Raw genomic sequence first — 14,808 nt, 5'->3', positions numbered from 1 at the left:
TCGTGGTCCTTACGAAAAATGAATGTCAGTGGTGGTACGAGGGTCGTTCAATAAATAATGCCCTACAATTTTTTTCTCAGAACATATTTATTGTTAAAAGTCAGAATTTGGTAACAATATACATCAACATGTCTTGTCCATATCTGATTTTTCTACGTAGTCTCCATTACGTTCTATGGCCGTACGCTAACGTTGTGGAACAGCATGTAAGCCCTGCTGGCTCTTATGTAGGCGTTGCCATGTTTTCACTGAATGACTGCCAGTCTCGTCATCATCAAAATGTGTTCCTCGTAGAGAATCTTTAAGCGGCCCAAAGAGGTGGAAGCCCGAGGGTGTCAGGTCTGGACTGTTGGGTGGATGCGGCCATCATGTTCAACCCAGTTTGGCAATGCGTTGTTCTAAAACTTTTGTGTGGGCGTGCATTATCGTGTTGGAGCAAGATTTCTGCTGGATTCTTGTCTGATTTAACACGTCGGAAACGGCTCTTGAGTTTACTCAAAGACTTCACGGATGCCTCTAAATTGATGGCAGACCATTTTGGCATCACATCCACGAGAATGACGCCATCACAATCCCAGAAGACTGTCACCATGACTTCTCCGGCAGAGGGGGTTGTCTTGAATTTCTTTTTTTGTGGTGAACGAGGAAGATGGCACTACACGGATTGGCTTTTTTCTTCCGGCGCGAAGTTGTACACACAGTGTTTGTCCCCCGTAAACATCCGTGACAGAAAGGCCTCTCCGAGGGTCTGGAAGCGCTGCAACAATTCAGATGAAATGGCCTTTTTTTAATCTTATGCTCCACTGTGAGAATTCGGGGAGCCCACCATGAGCACCTCTTTGAATATGTGGCAGTCTCGATTATTGCAGACGCACTTCCAATGCTGACCGACTACTGTAGAGCCAATTGTCGAGTTGTGATGCGCCGGTCGGCACAAATAATGGCATCCGCACGGTTCAACCTGTGCGGAGCAGTGGCTGAGACAAGGCGTCTCGAGCTTCGATGACCATGGAACTCTGTTTCTGCGTTTCCTGACGCTGCAACAGTCTTTACCCACAGCCAACTGTACTCCTATCAACAACAGCATCGCCTTACACTGCACAAAAAGGTTTATAGACGCTGACCACGATTTCTTGTTCTGCACACAAGAATTCAATAACAGCACGCTTATTGGTAAAGTGAGTCGTATCTAGACGCAATTTTGACGCTGTACAACGGCTCTGCCATCTGCCGAAACTACTCCGGCGCACAGAACAAACATCAAATTTGAAGCACCAACAAGGCCGTTTGTCTATGTATATTAACGGCTATTTTTTTTTAAAAAAAAGTGTGGGGCATTACTTATTGAACTACCCTCGTAGAATCCTTCTGCAATGAGCTTCAAATTTTGGCTCTCTAAATGTTCCCAATAGTGTTCTTCGAACAGAACATCACCCTCTCTCTATGGATTCCCAATACTGATTTTATAAAGCAATAAGTAGTATTGACCTGATGCTTATAATCCTCTGTGCGTCTACCTTAAATGACTTCATAGGTGCCGAGGCATCTGGCGACTTTAAGAGATCTGGAAAGTAATGTTTCGTTTGACAGCGGTACAGTATGCTCTTCGCACTCGGTCATCAGCTAAAAATGAGTTTAATATTCTAGACCTATGACGCAGGACATAACAAATACACTACTGGCCATTAAAATTCCTACATCACGAAGATAATGTGCTACAGACGCGAAATTTAACAGACTGAAAGAAGATACTATGATATGCAAATGATTAGCTTTTCAGAGCATTCGGAAAAGGTTGGCGCCGGTGGCGACACCTACAACGTGCTGACACGACGAAAGTTTCCAACCGATTTCACATACCAAAACAGCAGTTGACCGGCGTTGCCTGGTTAAACGTTGTTGTGATGCCTCATGTAAGGAGGAGAAATGCGTACCATAACGTTTCCGACTTTGATAAAGGTCGGATTGTAGCCTATCGCGATTGCGGTTTATCGTATCGCGGCATTGCTGCTCGCGTTGGTAGAGTTCCAATGAATGTTAGCAGAATATGGAATCGGTGGGATCAGGAGGGTAATACGAAACGCCGTGCTGGACCCCAACGGCCTCGTATCACTAGCAGTCGAGATGGCAGGCATCCTATCCGCATGGCTGTAGCGGATCGTGCAGCCACATCTCGATCCCTGAGTCAACAGATGTGGACGTTTGCAAGACAACAACCATTTACACGAACAGTTCGACGACGTTTGCAGCAGCATGGACTATCAGCTCGGAAACCATAGCTGTCGTTACCCTTGACGCTGCATCACAGAGAGGAGCGCCTACTACGGTGTACTCAAAGAAGAACTTGGGTGCACAAATGGCAAAACGCGATTTTTTCGGATCAATCCAGGTTCTGTTTAGAGCATTACCATGGTCGCATTCGTGTTTGGTGACATCGCGGTGAACGCACTTTGGAATCGCGTATTCGTCTTCGCCATACAGGCATATCACCCGGCGTGATGGTATGGGGTGCCATTGGTTACACGTTTCGGTCCCCTCTTGTTCACATTGACAGTATTTTGAAAGTGGACGTTACATTTCAGATGTGTTACGACCCGTGGCTCTACCCTACTTTCGATCCCTGCGAAACCCTACATTTCAGCAGGATAATGCACGACCGCATGTTGCAGATCCTGTACGGGCCTTTCTGGATAAAGAAAATGTTCTCGACTGCTGCCCTGGCCAGCACATTCTCCAGATCTCTCACCAACTGAAAACGTCTGGTTACTGGTGGGCGAGCAACTGGCTCGTCACAATACGCCAGTCACTACTCTTGATGAACTGTGGTATCGTGTTCAAGCTACATGGGCAGCTGTAGCTGTACACGCCATCTACGCTCTGTTTGACTCAATGCCCAGGCTTATCGAGGCCGCTATTACAGCCAGAGGTGGTAGTTCGGAGTAGTGATTTCCCAGGATTTATGCACCCAACTGCGTGAAAATGTAATCACATGGCAGTTCTAGTGTAACATATTTGTCCAATGAATACCCGTTTATCATCTGCACTTCTTCTTGGTGCAGCAATTTTAATGGCCACTAGTGTATTAAGCCTATGGCTCTGAGCACTACGGAACTTAACTTTTTAGCTAAATTGGATTTTTTAAGCTATGGAGTGTCTCTGTCGGGGGTGGAACGTTAGCTAGAACCATACGCCGAGGCCGCACTAGCTTCTCTTGTAGTGTACGTCAGTCAGCAGCAGGGGCAGTCTCAGAGGTTTTTCCGACTGGAAACCGCAGCTTACCCTCATGCGACCGATGGGTACAGAGACTGATTCCAGTTAGTCTGCTCTTGCCCGCAGTCGTGGGGCAAGTCCCAGCGGTGGCATTTACAGAGTTCTCTGGATTGCTGAATAGTGTAGTAGCCAGTGTGCTGGTTGAGCGGCGACAGAAGTGGATGTGTATGTTGCATGCATTCTCCAGTTATTATAAGGACATTTGAGGAGATTCAATGAGGTGAGTGTTTGAACTGGACCACTATTCGAAATGGCTCTACTATGGGACTTAACATATGAGGTCATCAGTCCCCTAGACTTAGAACTACTTAAACTTGACTAACCTAAGGACATCCACACACGTCCATGCCCGAGTCAGGATTCGAACCTGGACCGTAGCAGCCACGTGGCTCCGTACTGAAGGGACGATTACTTCCACCATGTAAATTGATCGGTTGACTGCTGGGCGGCCTCGGTGACAGTCTCTCTGGTCTCTGAGCATCTGGTACAGCGGGTGTTGAATACCTGGAGATGAGGTGGCAACTGCTGGCGTGGCCTACATCCACGCCAGTCTCTAGTGCTCTCCCGGCGATCGTGCGATGTACGTTTTGCGATCGAGAGTATTGTTTATCTTTCCTCGCCAGATGTGTTTAGTGGAAACGACGTGGTTGAGTAGGGTGCTTGTGATCTCAAACGTCAATGCATACAAGACCTCGGATATATTTAGCGCTGCGATCGATTTGTTGCGGAAATTTAGTTACTTGATTTCCAAAATGTTTGCGTGTGATTTTCAAACAATCATCGTAAGGTGATGGTGACTGTTTTAAGCGATCTGTTTGACCTACATCTTCACGGCTTTTTTGGCTACCTGGTCTCCTGTAACGTGTTAAGCCATCAATTTGATAAGGTAGTGCAAACGGACCATTTTCTTCCGTTTTCGATACCACAATTGTGGCGTCATAAGAGTGGGATATTTTTCCAACTCAAATAAAGAGCATTTTCGGCCAGTTTAATTAATTATTTTAATTAATGTTTAAATATATAAACAATCTATTTATCGCATATATTGTCCATTTCATGTCGTGAGATCTACCACATATGGCAGCTCAGCACAGACCAAGTCTTATTCCCACGAATTTAGAGATGGGGAGTGAAGGGGGGAAGTGGGGGAGGTGTGGGGCAGAGCCTTGTTTACCGCAAACTAATTAAATAAAGAATAAGCAAACTGAATTGAAGAATATAACATTATGTCAATTGACTTAGATTCGAATTTCATGTCATGAGATCCTTCCACACCAGCAGCTCGGGACCGACTCTATCTTTTACTCACCAATTTCCAGACAGATGAGACTAGAGGGAAATGGTGTAGGGGAAGGAGGGCTGGGGGATTACCCGGGGGAGACGTGGCTCAGAACTGAACTGAGGAGCGAGTTACAAAAATGTGTCGCTCTTCCCAAACGGGTGGGGATCTTCGAATATGGAACGCTCAAACTTAAAAGGGATCTGTTTCTTGATTTGTAAGATAAGAGGGCATCTACGAAGGAGACTGCGCACAAAACACTAGTATGTGCGTTTTTGGAATGATGCACAAGTTTTTGGGGACCATATGAAGTGCGACTAGCATGGGCACTGATTGTATATAAAGAATGGCCATACAAGTGATCATAGATCTGACTGACTCACCGGAGAGCGTCGCTGAAATGCTGATAAACCTGCATTGGAAGCCGATTGACGAAAAAAATGGTTCAAATGGCTCTGAGCACTATGGGACTTAACATCTGAGGTTATCAGTCCCCAAGACTTAGAACTACTTAAACTTAACTAACATAAGGACTTGACACACATCCATGCCCGAGGCAGGATTCGAACCTGCGACCGTAGCAAAAGTGCGGTTCCGGATTTAATCGCCTTGAACCGTTCGGCCACAACGGCCGGCTCCGCTTGAAGAGATTCAGCCAAAGGTTGCTTATTATTCGTCGACAAAATTGTGGTAGGTGGGTGGATGTGAGAGTGTTTCGGTGGCTTTATCGTGAGTCAGCGCGCAATCAGGGATGCAGAGTGAAGAAAGGACGGTACAGCTACAATTATGTAATGAAAACCGCACTAACCTTAGTGATTAGAGTTATGAAACAAATGATCCATCATATGTCAAGTGACTGGCATCTGTTCCACTTTCACCCGCGGTCTCAGATTCCCTACCACTGTCGTCATCATGTGCCACACACACCCATCAGACAGAACATTATGTCCACCTATCTAAATAGACGGTATGTTCAACTTTGACAGTGATAACGGCAGCGACGTGTCATGGCATGAAAGCAACGAGGCCTCTGTATGTAGCCCGCGGGGGTTGCACCACATCTGCACACACCAAGTCACCTAGTCACTTAATTACCGTAAATTCGGGGAGGTGGCTGGTTGGCTTTGACGCCAAATTCAATTACGTTACAGTTGTGTTCTATCGGGTTCAGATCTGACGCGTTTGGAGGCCAGCATATCATTTGAAATTCACCACTGTGTTCCTCGAACCAGTCCATCACGCACCTGTCCTCGTGACATGACGCATTATCTTGTTGGAAAAAAAGTGCCAATGACATCGAGAAACATGATCGTCGTAATGGGGTGTGCGTGGTTTGTAATCATAGTACGATACACTTGGTCCGTCATGGTGGCTTGAACGAGCTCCGCTGGACCCGTGGGTGCCCACATGAATGTTCCACAGACAATAATGGAGCCGCCGCCAGCTTGTCTTCCCCTGGAAGACGATAGATTCGCGGTATTGGTATTCATCAGACAAAGTAATGCTCTGCCACTGCGCCAAAGTTCAGTGGCGATGGTCAATGCCCATTTCAGTAGTAGTTGCCAATGTCATGCTGTTAACACTGGCACATGCACGGGTTATCAGCTGCAGAGGCCCATCGTTAGGAGTTTTCGGTGAAATGCGTTTTCAGACACACTTGTATCCTGCCCAGCATTAAAGTCTGATGTTATTTCCGCCACAGTTCGCCGTCTATCCTTTTTTACTCATCGGCCCAGCGCACGACGTCCGACATCTGTAACGAGTGGTGGTCGCCCAACTCCATGACGTCTGGACGCGATTTCACCTTGGTCGCTCAACGTGTTCAAAACACTCAGCAGACCACTCCTCGAACACCTGACAAATTGTGCAGTTACCGAAATGGTCGTTCCGATCCTCTGGGCCATCACAATCTGGCCTCGGTCAAAGTCAGGTAGATCGCGTGCCTTCCCCACTCTAGACACGGACAGCACGCTAACTGATACTACATGCATAGTGAGTGTGTCTGACTGGCAGTCAACCCTCTCTATGTGATGCTGCTATCGCCTGATTGCCTGGACGGGTTTGTATCTATAGTAGATTAAAATCAAAATATTCTGGCTAATCAGAGTATTCATCTTCACTCATAATGGTTCAAATGGCTCTGAGCACTATGGGACTTAACATCTATGGTCATCAGTCCCCTAGAACTACTGAAACCTAACTAACCTAAGGACATCACACAACACCCAGTCATCACGAGGCAGAGAAAATCCCTGGCCCCGCCGGGAATCTAACCCGGGCGTGGGAATGTTCATCTTCTCTCTCCAGATCAATATTGATTCTTATAATCTTCCATTAACCAAACCTGGAGCAAATAATAATTTTCAAATTCCTTTTACATGTCAGCAAGAATTTAACCAATTATTTTGGGTCATCTTCGAAAGATATTCTTTACTTATTTGTTTTAGGGCAGTTAAATTAATGGAAGAATTGGTTTTCTGAAAGTTTTTCTTACGTTATTTCAGATTAGCTGTATAACGCTCAAATCACAGTGGTACGATGGGAGCCTGCGAGCACTATATCCCTTACATTTTAGAACTTCATCTGCCGCAAAAGCAGGCTTTATCTTATCATAACGCACATTTTGGAAAAATTCAGTCATTTTTAAGTTCGGTTCAAAATATATTTTGGTCTGAATGACCTATTCAGTTACGTTCTTTCTGCGAGTGGCAGTAGTTAGGGCTATATTTATTTGAACAGTACGATCCGGTGCATTATCAAGAACAATAAACTCGTATTATGAGCTGGGATGTTAGTTTCTCTTCTAACTATTTGTGATAATTATCCGCACTCACATCATCGTAATAACCTTTGGATTTAGATTTCTAATCATAAATCTGCTCCATCTATGAAACCCATTGCTCCTCCAGCGTCGACAACAATAGCACCTTTGCCTGCACTGCTATTAATCGTTAAACCCGGAATTTCTTCGTGCTGCCAGCACTGTTTCATGGTATAATACGTCTGCACCCTCTTGTGTCCGTGTATACCACTGGTTGATTTGGCAACGTTTCATTGTTTCTTATTGGACTGAAGTATTCCGCACGCTTTGCAACAAAGTGGGAACGTTCTGTTAGCATTGTTTTCCTGTTTTTACACTTTTTTAAAAACTAAATCTCCCTCTCTCAAAATTTTCCTAAATGTTTCCCTTCCCCCCTTCTTGAAAACCTATCTCCGTTTTTGAAATTACAAGCGGGATTTCCAACGTTGGGATTTCCTTCCTCTGCTCATAATACTCCAAGAATTTTCTTCAAAAAGTACCGTATCGATGTCATGTACAGAAACTCCTTTTCTGGAACGCCTTTCTTTTCCAGGAGATTTAACGTTTACCCCGGTTTCTTCCGCTATCTTAAAGTCTTTCCGAATGCGTTTTACTGCTATTTCTGACTCCCCTATCACTTTGGCTGCCCGAAGTTTAGATTTCTGTACAAGTGGCTGCACTATGCGACTTAACTTCTGAGGTCATCAGTCCCCTAGAACTTACAACTACTTAAACGTAACTAACCTAAGGACATCACACACATCCATGCCCGAGGCAGGATTCGAACCTGCGAGCGTAGAGGTCGCTCGGCTCCAGACTGTAGCTCCTAGAACCGCACGGCCAGTCCGGCCGGCTTTGTCCTAGTATCCTTACCTCAATCTTCTTTTTATCGTCCTGGAAAAAAATGTGCAACTGTGAATAGAAGCTGTTTTTTACCAGAATGTGTCCACACTCGCAACATCTTCCTCTGTTTGCCACTCTTAGTTATATTCATAATTATTATTATTACACAAGTTACAGGCCTTTTATCAGGCCACGCGAAACATTCATGACTAATTGTTCGTCCTGTACTCCTTCATTCGTTCACTAAAGGCTCTCTTCCTTTTTTCCGTCCACTTAGGTTTTTGAGCTTTAGGTGCTGTTTTCTCTGACATCACTTCCCGGTTGCACACCTTGTGTCTATGGACTCCTTTGTCCATGATGTCCACTAAATCTATTTGACCTCTTTCCAGATCAATTTTAACTTGTGTCAGCCAAGGTGTAGTGGTCTTGACTCTCTGGATGTACCTGAGGATTCTGTTGGGGGTCAGGGATTTTCTCTGCCTCGTAATGGCTGGGTGTTGTGTGCTGTCTTTAGGTTAGTTAGGTTTAAGTATTTCTAAGCTCTAGGGGACTGATGACCATAGATGTTAAGTCCCATAGTGCTCAGAGCCATTTGAACCATTTTTTTGATTCTCTTGGTGAGTCTGGTCTGTGGGAATCTGCTTATGTGTCCATAAAATTTTACTCGCCTTTTTCTAATGTCCGCTGCGATGTTGGAGAACTTCTCTGTGGTGTCCCTGGAGTGAAGCCTATATCAATCGTCCGTGAGTTTTGGCCCAATAATTTTCCTAATGATTTTTGTTCCCTGTGTCTGAATGTTCTCAATGTCGGCCTTTGTGTGTAACATCAGTGTCTCACTGGCGTATAGTGGCGCACTGCAACATTATTCATAATTATAAGGAAATGAGCTGCTGACGATACTTCACGAGCACACGCTGAAGCTGGCCGACGTGGCCGAGCGGTTCTAGGCGCTACAGTCTGGAACCGCGCCACCGCTACGGTCGCAGGTTCGAATCCTGCCTCGGGCATGGATGTGTGTGATGTTCTTAGGTTAGTTAGGTTTAAGTACTTCTATGTTCTAGGGGACTGATGACCTCAGAAGTTATGTTCCATAGTGCTCAGAGCCATTTGAACCATTTTTGAACCACACGCTGAACCTGCATGCACAACACGTGAAAGCAGTAGCACTGCGTTGCGCTTTCTTTATTCACCGCTGTACTTGTTTAGTGTAAAGGCACCGCGTGTGTCTAATAACGGCAACCCGAGGCCAAGTGCAACAATATTGTAATCGGATAATACAGACTTTGAAGAAGCAACAGCAAAGGTTAGAGTCAAGGAATGTAGCGGTACTACGGCCACCTTCGTTTCACTGCAGTGGACACAGCGAAGACGAAATTAGACGATCATTTCTCAATCGCCACCTCGCGATACATTGGTGTGTCGCGAATGCAGGTGAGTAGTGTCGCGAGATGTGTAATGTCTTCTAAACATTTGCAGATAATATATTTAGAACTTACAACGTTTATCAGCAAATCGTTCTTTGTAGTTATAAATTAGTATTTTATATTCGTTTCGTAAGAAAGAAAATGTATTGTGCTTACGTTATATGTTTAATCTTTCTCATGTAGGGAAAAGTCACGAAACATTAACACGTAATTTGGTGTGCCCCAAATGGAAGAAGGTTGATAAATGCAGGTTTAGGCTGTTCATGGCGTGCTCAACAGAAATCAAGCAATTACTCTCCCCGCACATATGCTAATGAAGCGGGCTGAAACAGTAATAAGTTGTGTAATAAAGTACCCCCTCTGAATGTATTTTTTATTTGTTTATTTATTGCTTATCTAGACTAACCAGATTACTCCACATTTTTTTCCTTTATTGTTATTTCATCCTCCGTCCTATATGGACATGGGGTGGTCTGTCTGCTATTCAGTCACATGAGAGTAAAATTTTAAAAAATCCTTAATATTATAATATTAAGGCTGGACGAAGTGATTGACAAAAACAGAACTTTTGTGCAGTAAAGAGACAGGTCGTCAATTCCATAATTTAAGTTATAAAAGGATGATTTGGTGATTAATTAGAGACGCAGATAAATGGAAAAGGAGTGACGCACATGAATAGATAAAAACACATAGACAGTTGCATGAAGTAAAACGAAAAGGCCGGTGTCCCGACTGATTAGAATACATATGTAGATGAGAGTATGTAGACTGCCAAGGAGAAGGGCATCACGGGAACGTAGTATTTAAAGGTATGCGTAGGAAGTGGTTGGTGTGGGTGGATGATTGGAGGAGGGATGGTGGAAGAGTGGAGAAGGATGCAGTTCCGAACCAAGACTTAGGAAGCTGGTGGAGAGGATTAGAGGGGACGGGAACCCTGAAAATATCTCCTACATCTGTTAGAGCGTATACGTATAAGGGCGCGTTTCACGGTCAGGTAAGGTAAGGCGACTGAAATCTCCTTCGCAGATGTTGAGGTGTAATGTTGGAGCAATGTGGTGGTTGAAGCGCGACCGAGAGCCAACATTAGTGAGCAGGGAGGGGGTGGGGGTGGGGGATGGAACTAGAGAGTGGGAAGCATTGAATTTACGGGTAATATAGGATATTCAGAGATGTTCAGGAGGGAAGAGTAGGCAGGAAAGTTTGAAAAGTTGGTAGATGTTATGCCAGAGCCAAGGTAGACCATGAAGGCCGGCAACCCATATTACACCAAAGAGTATAGGGTTGTCTATGCCCAATGCATACCAAAAGCATCATGGTAAACACCGGCTATTTACATACAAGATAATGGAAACATATTCACAGCACTACTTCCGGCAGGGGGAGCTCGAGACACTGCCTGCAGGAAGTATCACAACGCGAAAACCTGAGTGACAGGAGACAGCTATTTAGGGGCTAGAACCAGCCTCGAAGTTCAGTTCACTCCGGATGCCGACCTCTTGGACTTCAACCGCTGACGGTTACATCTTCGTCTCTGAATTGGACTATTACTAGTGTGTGTGTGTGTGTGTGTGTGTGAGAGAGAGAGAGAGAGAGAGAGAGAGAGAGAGAGAGAGAGAGAGAGACAGAGAGAGAGAGAGAGAGAGTGTGTGTGTTTTACCACGAACCTTCTTGAAAAATTAGAAGTGAACTTTTATTTGCCTCAATTAGGAGACTTATACTGGCATCGTTATTGTTATCATTCTTTTATTGTTCACTTATCAACCTTGTAAACGTACATAAATAAAAGTTATGTTTGTGAAAAATTGCGAATTGTCAGGTTCAAGAATGGTTCAAATGGCTTTGAGCACTATGGAACTTAACATCTATGGTCATCAGTCCCCTATAACTTAGAACTACTTAAACCTAACTAACCTAAGTACATCACACAACACCCAGTCATCACGAGGCAGAGAAAATCCCTGACCCCACCGGGAACCGAACCCGGTAACCCGGGCGCGGGAAGCAAGAACGCTACCTCACGACTACGAGTTGCGGACCGAATTGTCAGTCACAGCAGTAGAGGATGCTGGTGGGAAAAGGTAAGCGGATGTGAGAGTCTGGGTGAGGTGTATGGCATTTGAGATTCTGCACGGCGTGTGGAAAGGAGATAGGAGTGGAAGTTCACACTATATTGGCATAGCAGAGGATGAGTCGGATCAGGGCTACATAGGTATAGAGGACTGTGGAAGAATGCAATCTCCATATTCGACTGGTTAGTAGTTTTAGTCTGTTGTGAACTTTTTGTTAAATGGTTAGTAGATGGGACTTCCAAGTTGATCGGTGATCGAGTATTTGAAGAGACATTTTAGTGTGTTCGTTGGCTTGAATGGGACGGTCGTAAATTGTGAGGTAAAAGCTGCTGGTTGTTTGGCCTTTAATTGTTGCGCGGTTGAATTTGAAAATCCACTGGTTGCACCAGAGGTTGTACTGATTGAGATGGAGAGACCGTTGGGATTTCTGGAGGGTTGGGTGGAGGGTGATGTCATCGGCATACTGCGGCGGATCTGGAGGGTAGGATGGGGCGGTCTCATCAGCATACTGGGGTGGATTAGCGGAGGGAGTGGCTTTGGCATATCGGCTGTGTGGAGTGCATGTGGAGAAGACGAGGGAACAGAGCCTTGGACACACTTGCACTGTGATCGACGATGCGAGAGTTGTGGATCATGAGTTACATAATCTCGGTTAGAGCGAGGGTAAGCAATGAGGCGGACATGACATAAACGAAGAACCACTGTCTGGAAATTTGACGCACTTGACCGCCTCTTAAGTATATAACAGTCTGCTGCTTAATATGTCTGCGAGAAGTGCTGCGGGACACCGTACTGTGACTGCAGAGACGTCCACTGGTGTCTGCGGCAGTGCAGGCGGTCCCCGCTACGTACCGTGACGTTGTGTGCGACGACGCCGGGTGCCGCTTCCCCCGGCCTGAGGAGGGCGCCGCGCAGCAGCCAGAGGGCGCGGTCGGCCGCCGGGTTGGCGCAGAACTCCACGTCCAGCGTCACGGGCAGACCGGCCGGCGCTGTCACGTTGCGCCACGGCGGGTACACCACCGGCACACCTGCGCACGCCACACGTCACCAAATTACTAAATTTTACTTGTTTTGCTCGCACATTTAGTACGTAAGGCACAAGATTAAACTTTTAGGCGATTTAGGGGTACGAGGTGAAATGTATAGTACATAGAGCCACCACCGCTGGTCACCACATATGCTTTAACCAAGCTGGGCACAGAGTAGAAATGACTTCGACGACAGGTACGGGTACGTCAGTTCGCACAGCTTCCAATAGATGCAATGCTGTCCCATAGGAAAGGTGGCCAATATGATGCAGATTTTCCACTACTTTTTGTTCAGAATAAGCTCCTTGTGAGTCAATAAATGACTGGAAGCCTTGTATAATTGGTTAGAATCAGTTGTCATACTCAACCTTCGAAACTGCCTGCAGTAACCATGGTTGTAGCACCGTAGATATCTGAAATCCTGCCGAGACGCTTTACATTCTTTGCCATTTTCAGTTTCGGAAACAACGAGAAGTCGCGCACAGACAATTCAGGCGAATAAGTACATATTATCATTATTATTATTATTACTTATGTAGTTTACATGATCATCTTACACTTTTGATTAAATCGTTAAATATACATAAAATACATGGTAATCCTTGAAACCTCATTCTTACAAAGACACCACACCTTCCATGCCCTGTCCGGAGTCCGTTCAGAGCTATCCATAGTTCCCTGGGATGACGAAATCCCCTTACACGTTCTGTAGGGTCAGTAACGAAAGTTTCGTGAAGGAAACATCCACCAAAACTCGCTCCATTCCTGACACACATCATACACAAGAGATGCGTCTTGCGTTGGCAAGAGTGGTTTTCTGTCTTATGGCAGGTGTATTCTGCAGCAGGTTATACAGAAGTGAGTTCTCATAAGGAGCACGTTTTTGGCGCTCTCTTACAGTTGCTGCTTCTCGTCTAAGTAGATCGTTGAAGCAACGCGATAAATTCTTGAGCCAAGACATCGCGCTGGTAGGTTTTTGTGCAACAAACACCACATCCTTAATTCCAGTATTCAGGTCGAGCCCGAACAAGCTCCGTCTAGAAATGATTTAAAACACCGACGTAGTAATCCGCATTCACCATTTGGCCTTCTGGAGCGAATTCTTTATGCATAAGTCCTTTCGAATTAAAGGAAACAGTGAGCACTGCCTCGACACAGGTTTTCTGTATGCGTATTTTTTTCGATCTTGGTGATTCCGTATATCTCTGTTCCGAGATTTAGCATTTTGTAAGTGACTCACACTGAAAACACCATCTTTCATCAGTTGTTACGATGGAAGACATGAAGTCTCATTCCCTAGATGCAGATCATTTAGTTTATTTGAGCACTTCCACTCTGCAATATCTTTCTGATTGTCAATGAGCAAGTGGAGCACAAACATCAACTGATGCTCTTTGTGTCAAAGTTTTCAGTTAGAATGTGGTACATTGCTCTGTTTGGAATTTCAGCGTGCTTCTCAATTAATTTGGCAGATGCACACATATCAGTTCGAAGAATTTCCGCCATTTTAACATTTTCTCCAATTCGAACTGTCGATGATGCTCCTGGATGTGGGTCATCTTCAATGCTCCTTGTCATTACCAAACCTTGTATACCACATAAAAATGTTCTTATCACGCGTTGTCTCATCACCATGAACAGTGTGTACAACTTCAAAAGTGTATTTCTTACTTTACTCAATTTAGAACAAAATTTAATGTTCACACGTTGTTCAATTGCTCCTTTCTCCACTGAAGTTCGAAACATGAGCCTTATGTTAAAGTTTCGGTTATTGCGAGCAATCTGTGACGCCAGTGCGGTTAAACATAAAATGGTAGGTAGCAGAAATATCACTCTAGGTAATTCATGCACCCATTCACAGTCGGATGAAGTCTTTGGCAAATATAAAGTCTGTCACCTTTCCTGACGGAAGGGCTGTGAATTAATTGACTAGAGACGGAGCGATTACTATTAGTGTAGAGGGTTACATACTTTAAAAATCAAGGCGCCCCTGACACATTAGTGCTCTAGCGCTTCCTTCGTTCCTGTTGAATTTCCGTGAGTATGACGTTTCTGAGAGCTACAACGCTGCGATCGCTTCAAATTCGTCGACTTG

At 45.0% G+C, this 14,808-nt stretch overlaps 1 protein-coding gene across 1 annotated transcript in view; it reads right to left on the bottom strand.

Moving 5' to 3' along the window:
• LOC126335854 (hemicentin-2-like) overlaps positions 1–14,808 on the bottom strand; it is a 546,546-nt gene that overhangs the window by 29,554 nt on the left and 502,184 nt on the right. The window contains exon 7 of the mRNA XM_049999325.1: positions 12,538–12,713. Within this exon, the coding sequence (XP_049855282.1) occupies positions 12,538–12,713 (176 nt within the window). The remainder of the gene's footprint in view (positions 1–12,537; positions 12,714–14,808) is intronic.

This window comes from Schistocerca gregaria, chromosome 2 (assembly GCF_023897955.1).
Source record: "Schistocerca gregaria isolate iqSchGreg1 chromosome 2, iqSchGreg1.2, whole genome shotgun sequence".
In the NCBI taxonomy this organism is placed as follows: domain Eukaryota; kingdom Metazoa; phylum Arthropoda; class Insecta; order Orthoptera; family Acrididae; genus Schistocerca; species Schistocerca gregaria.
Note: the sequence above shows the minus strand (reverse complement) of the source record. Positions and strands in the feature narration are given on the sequence as shown.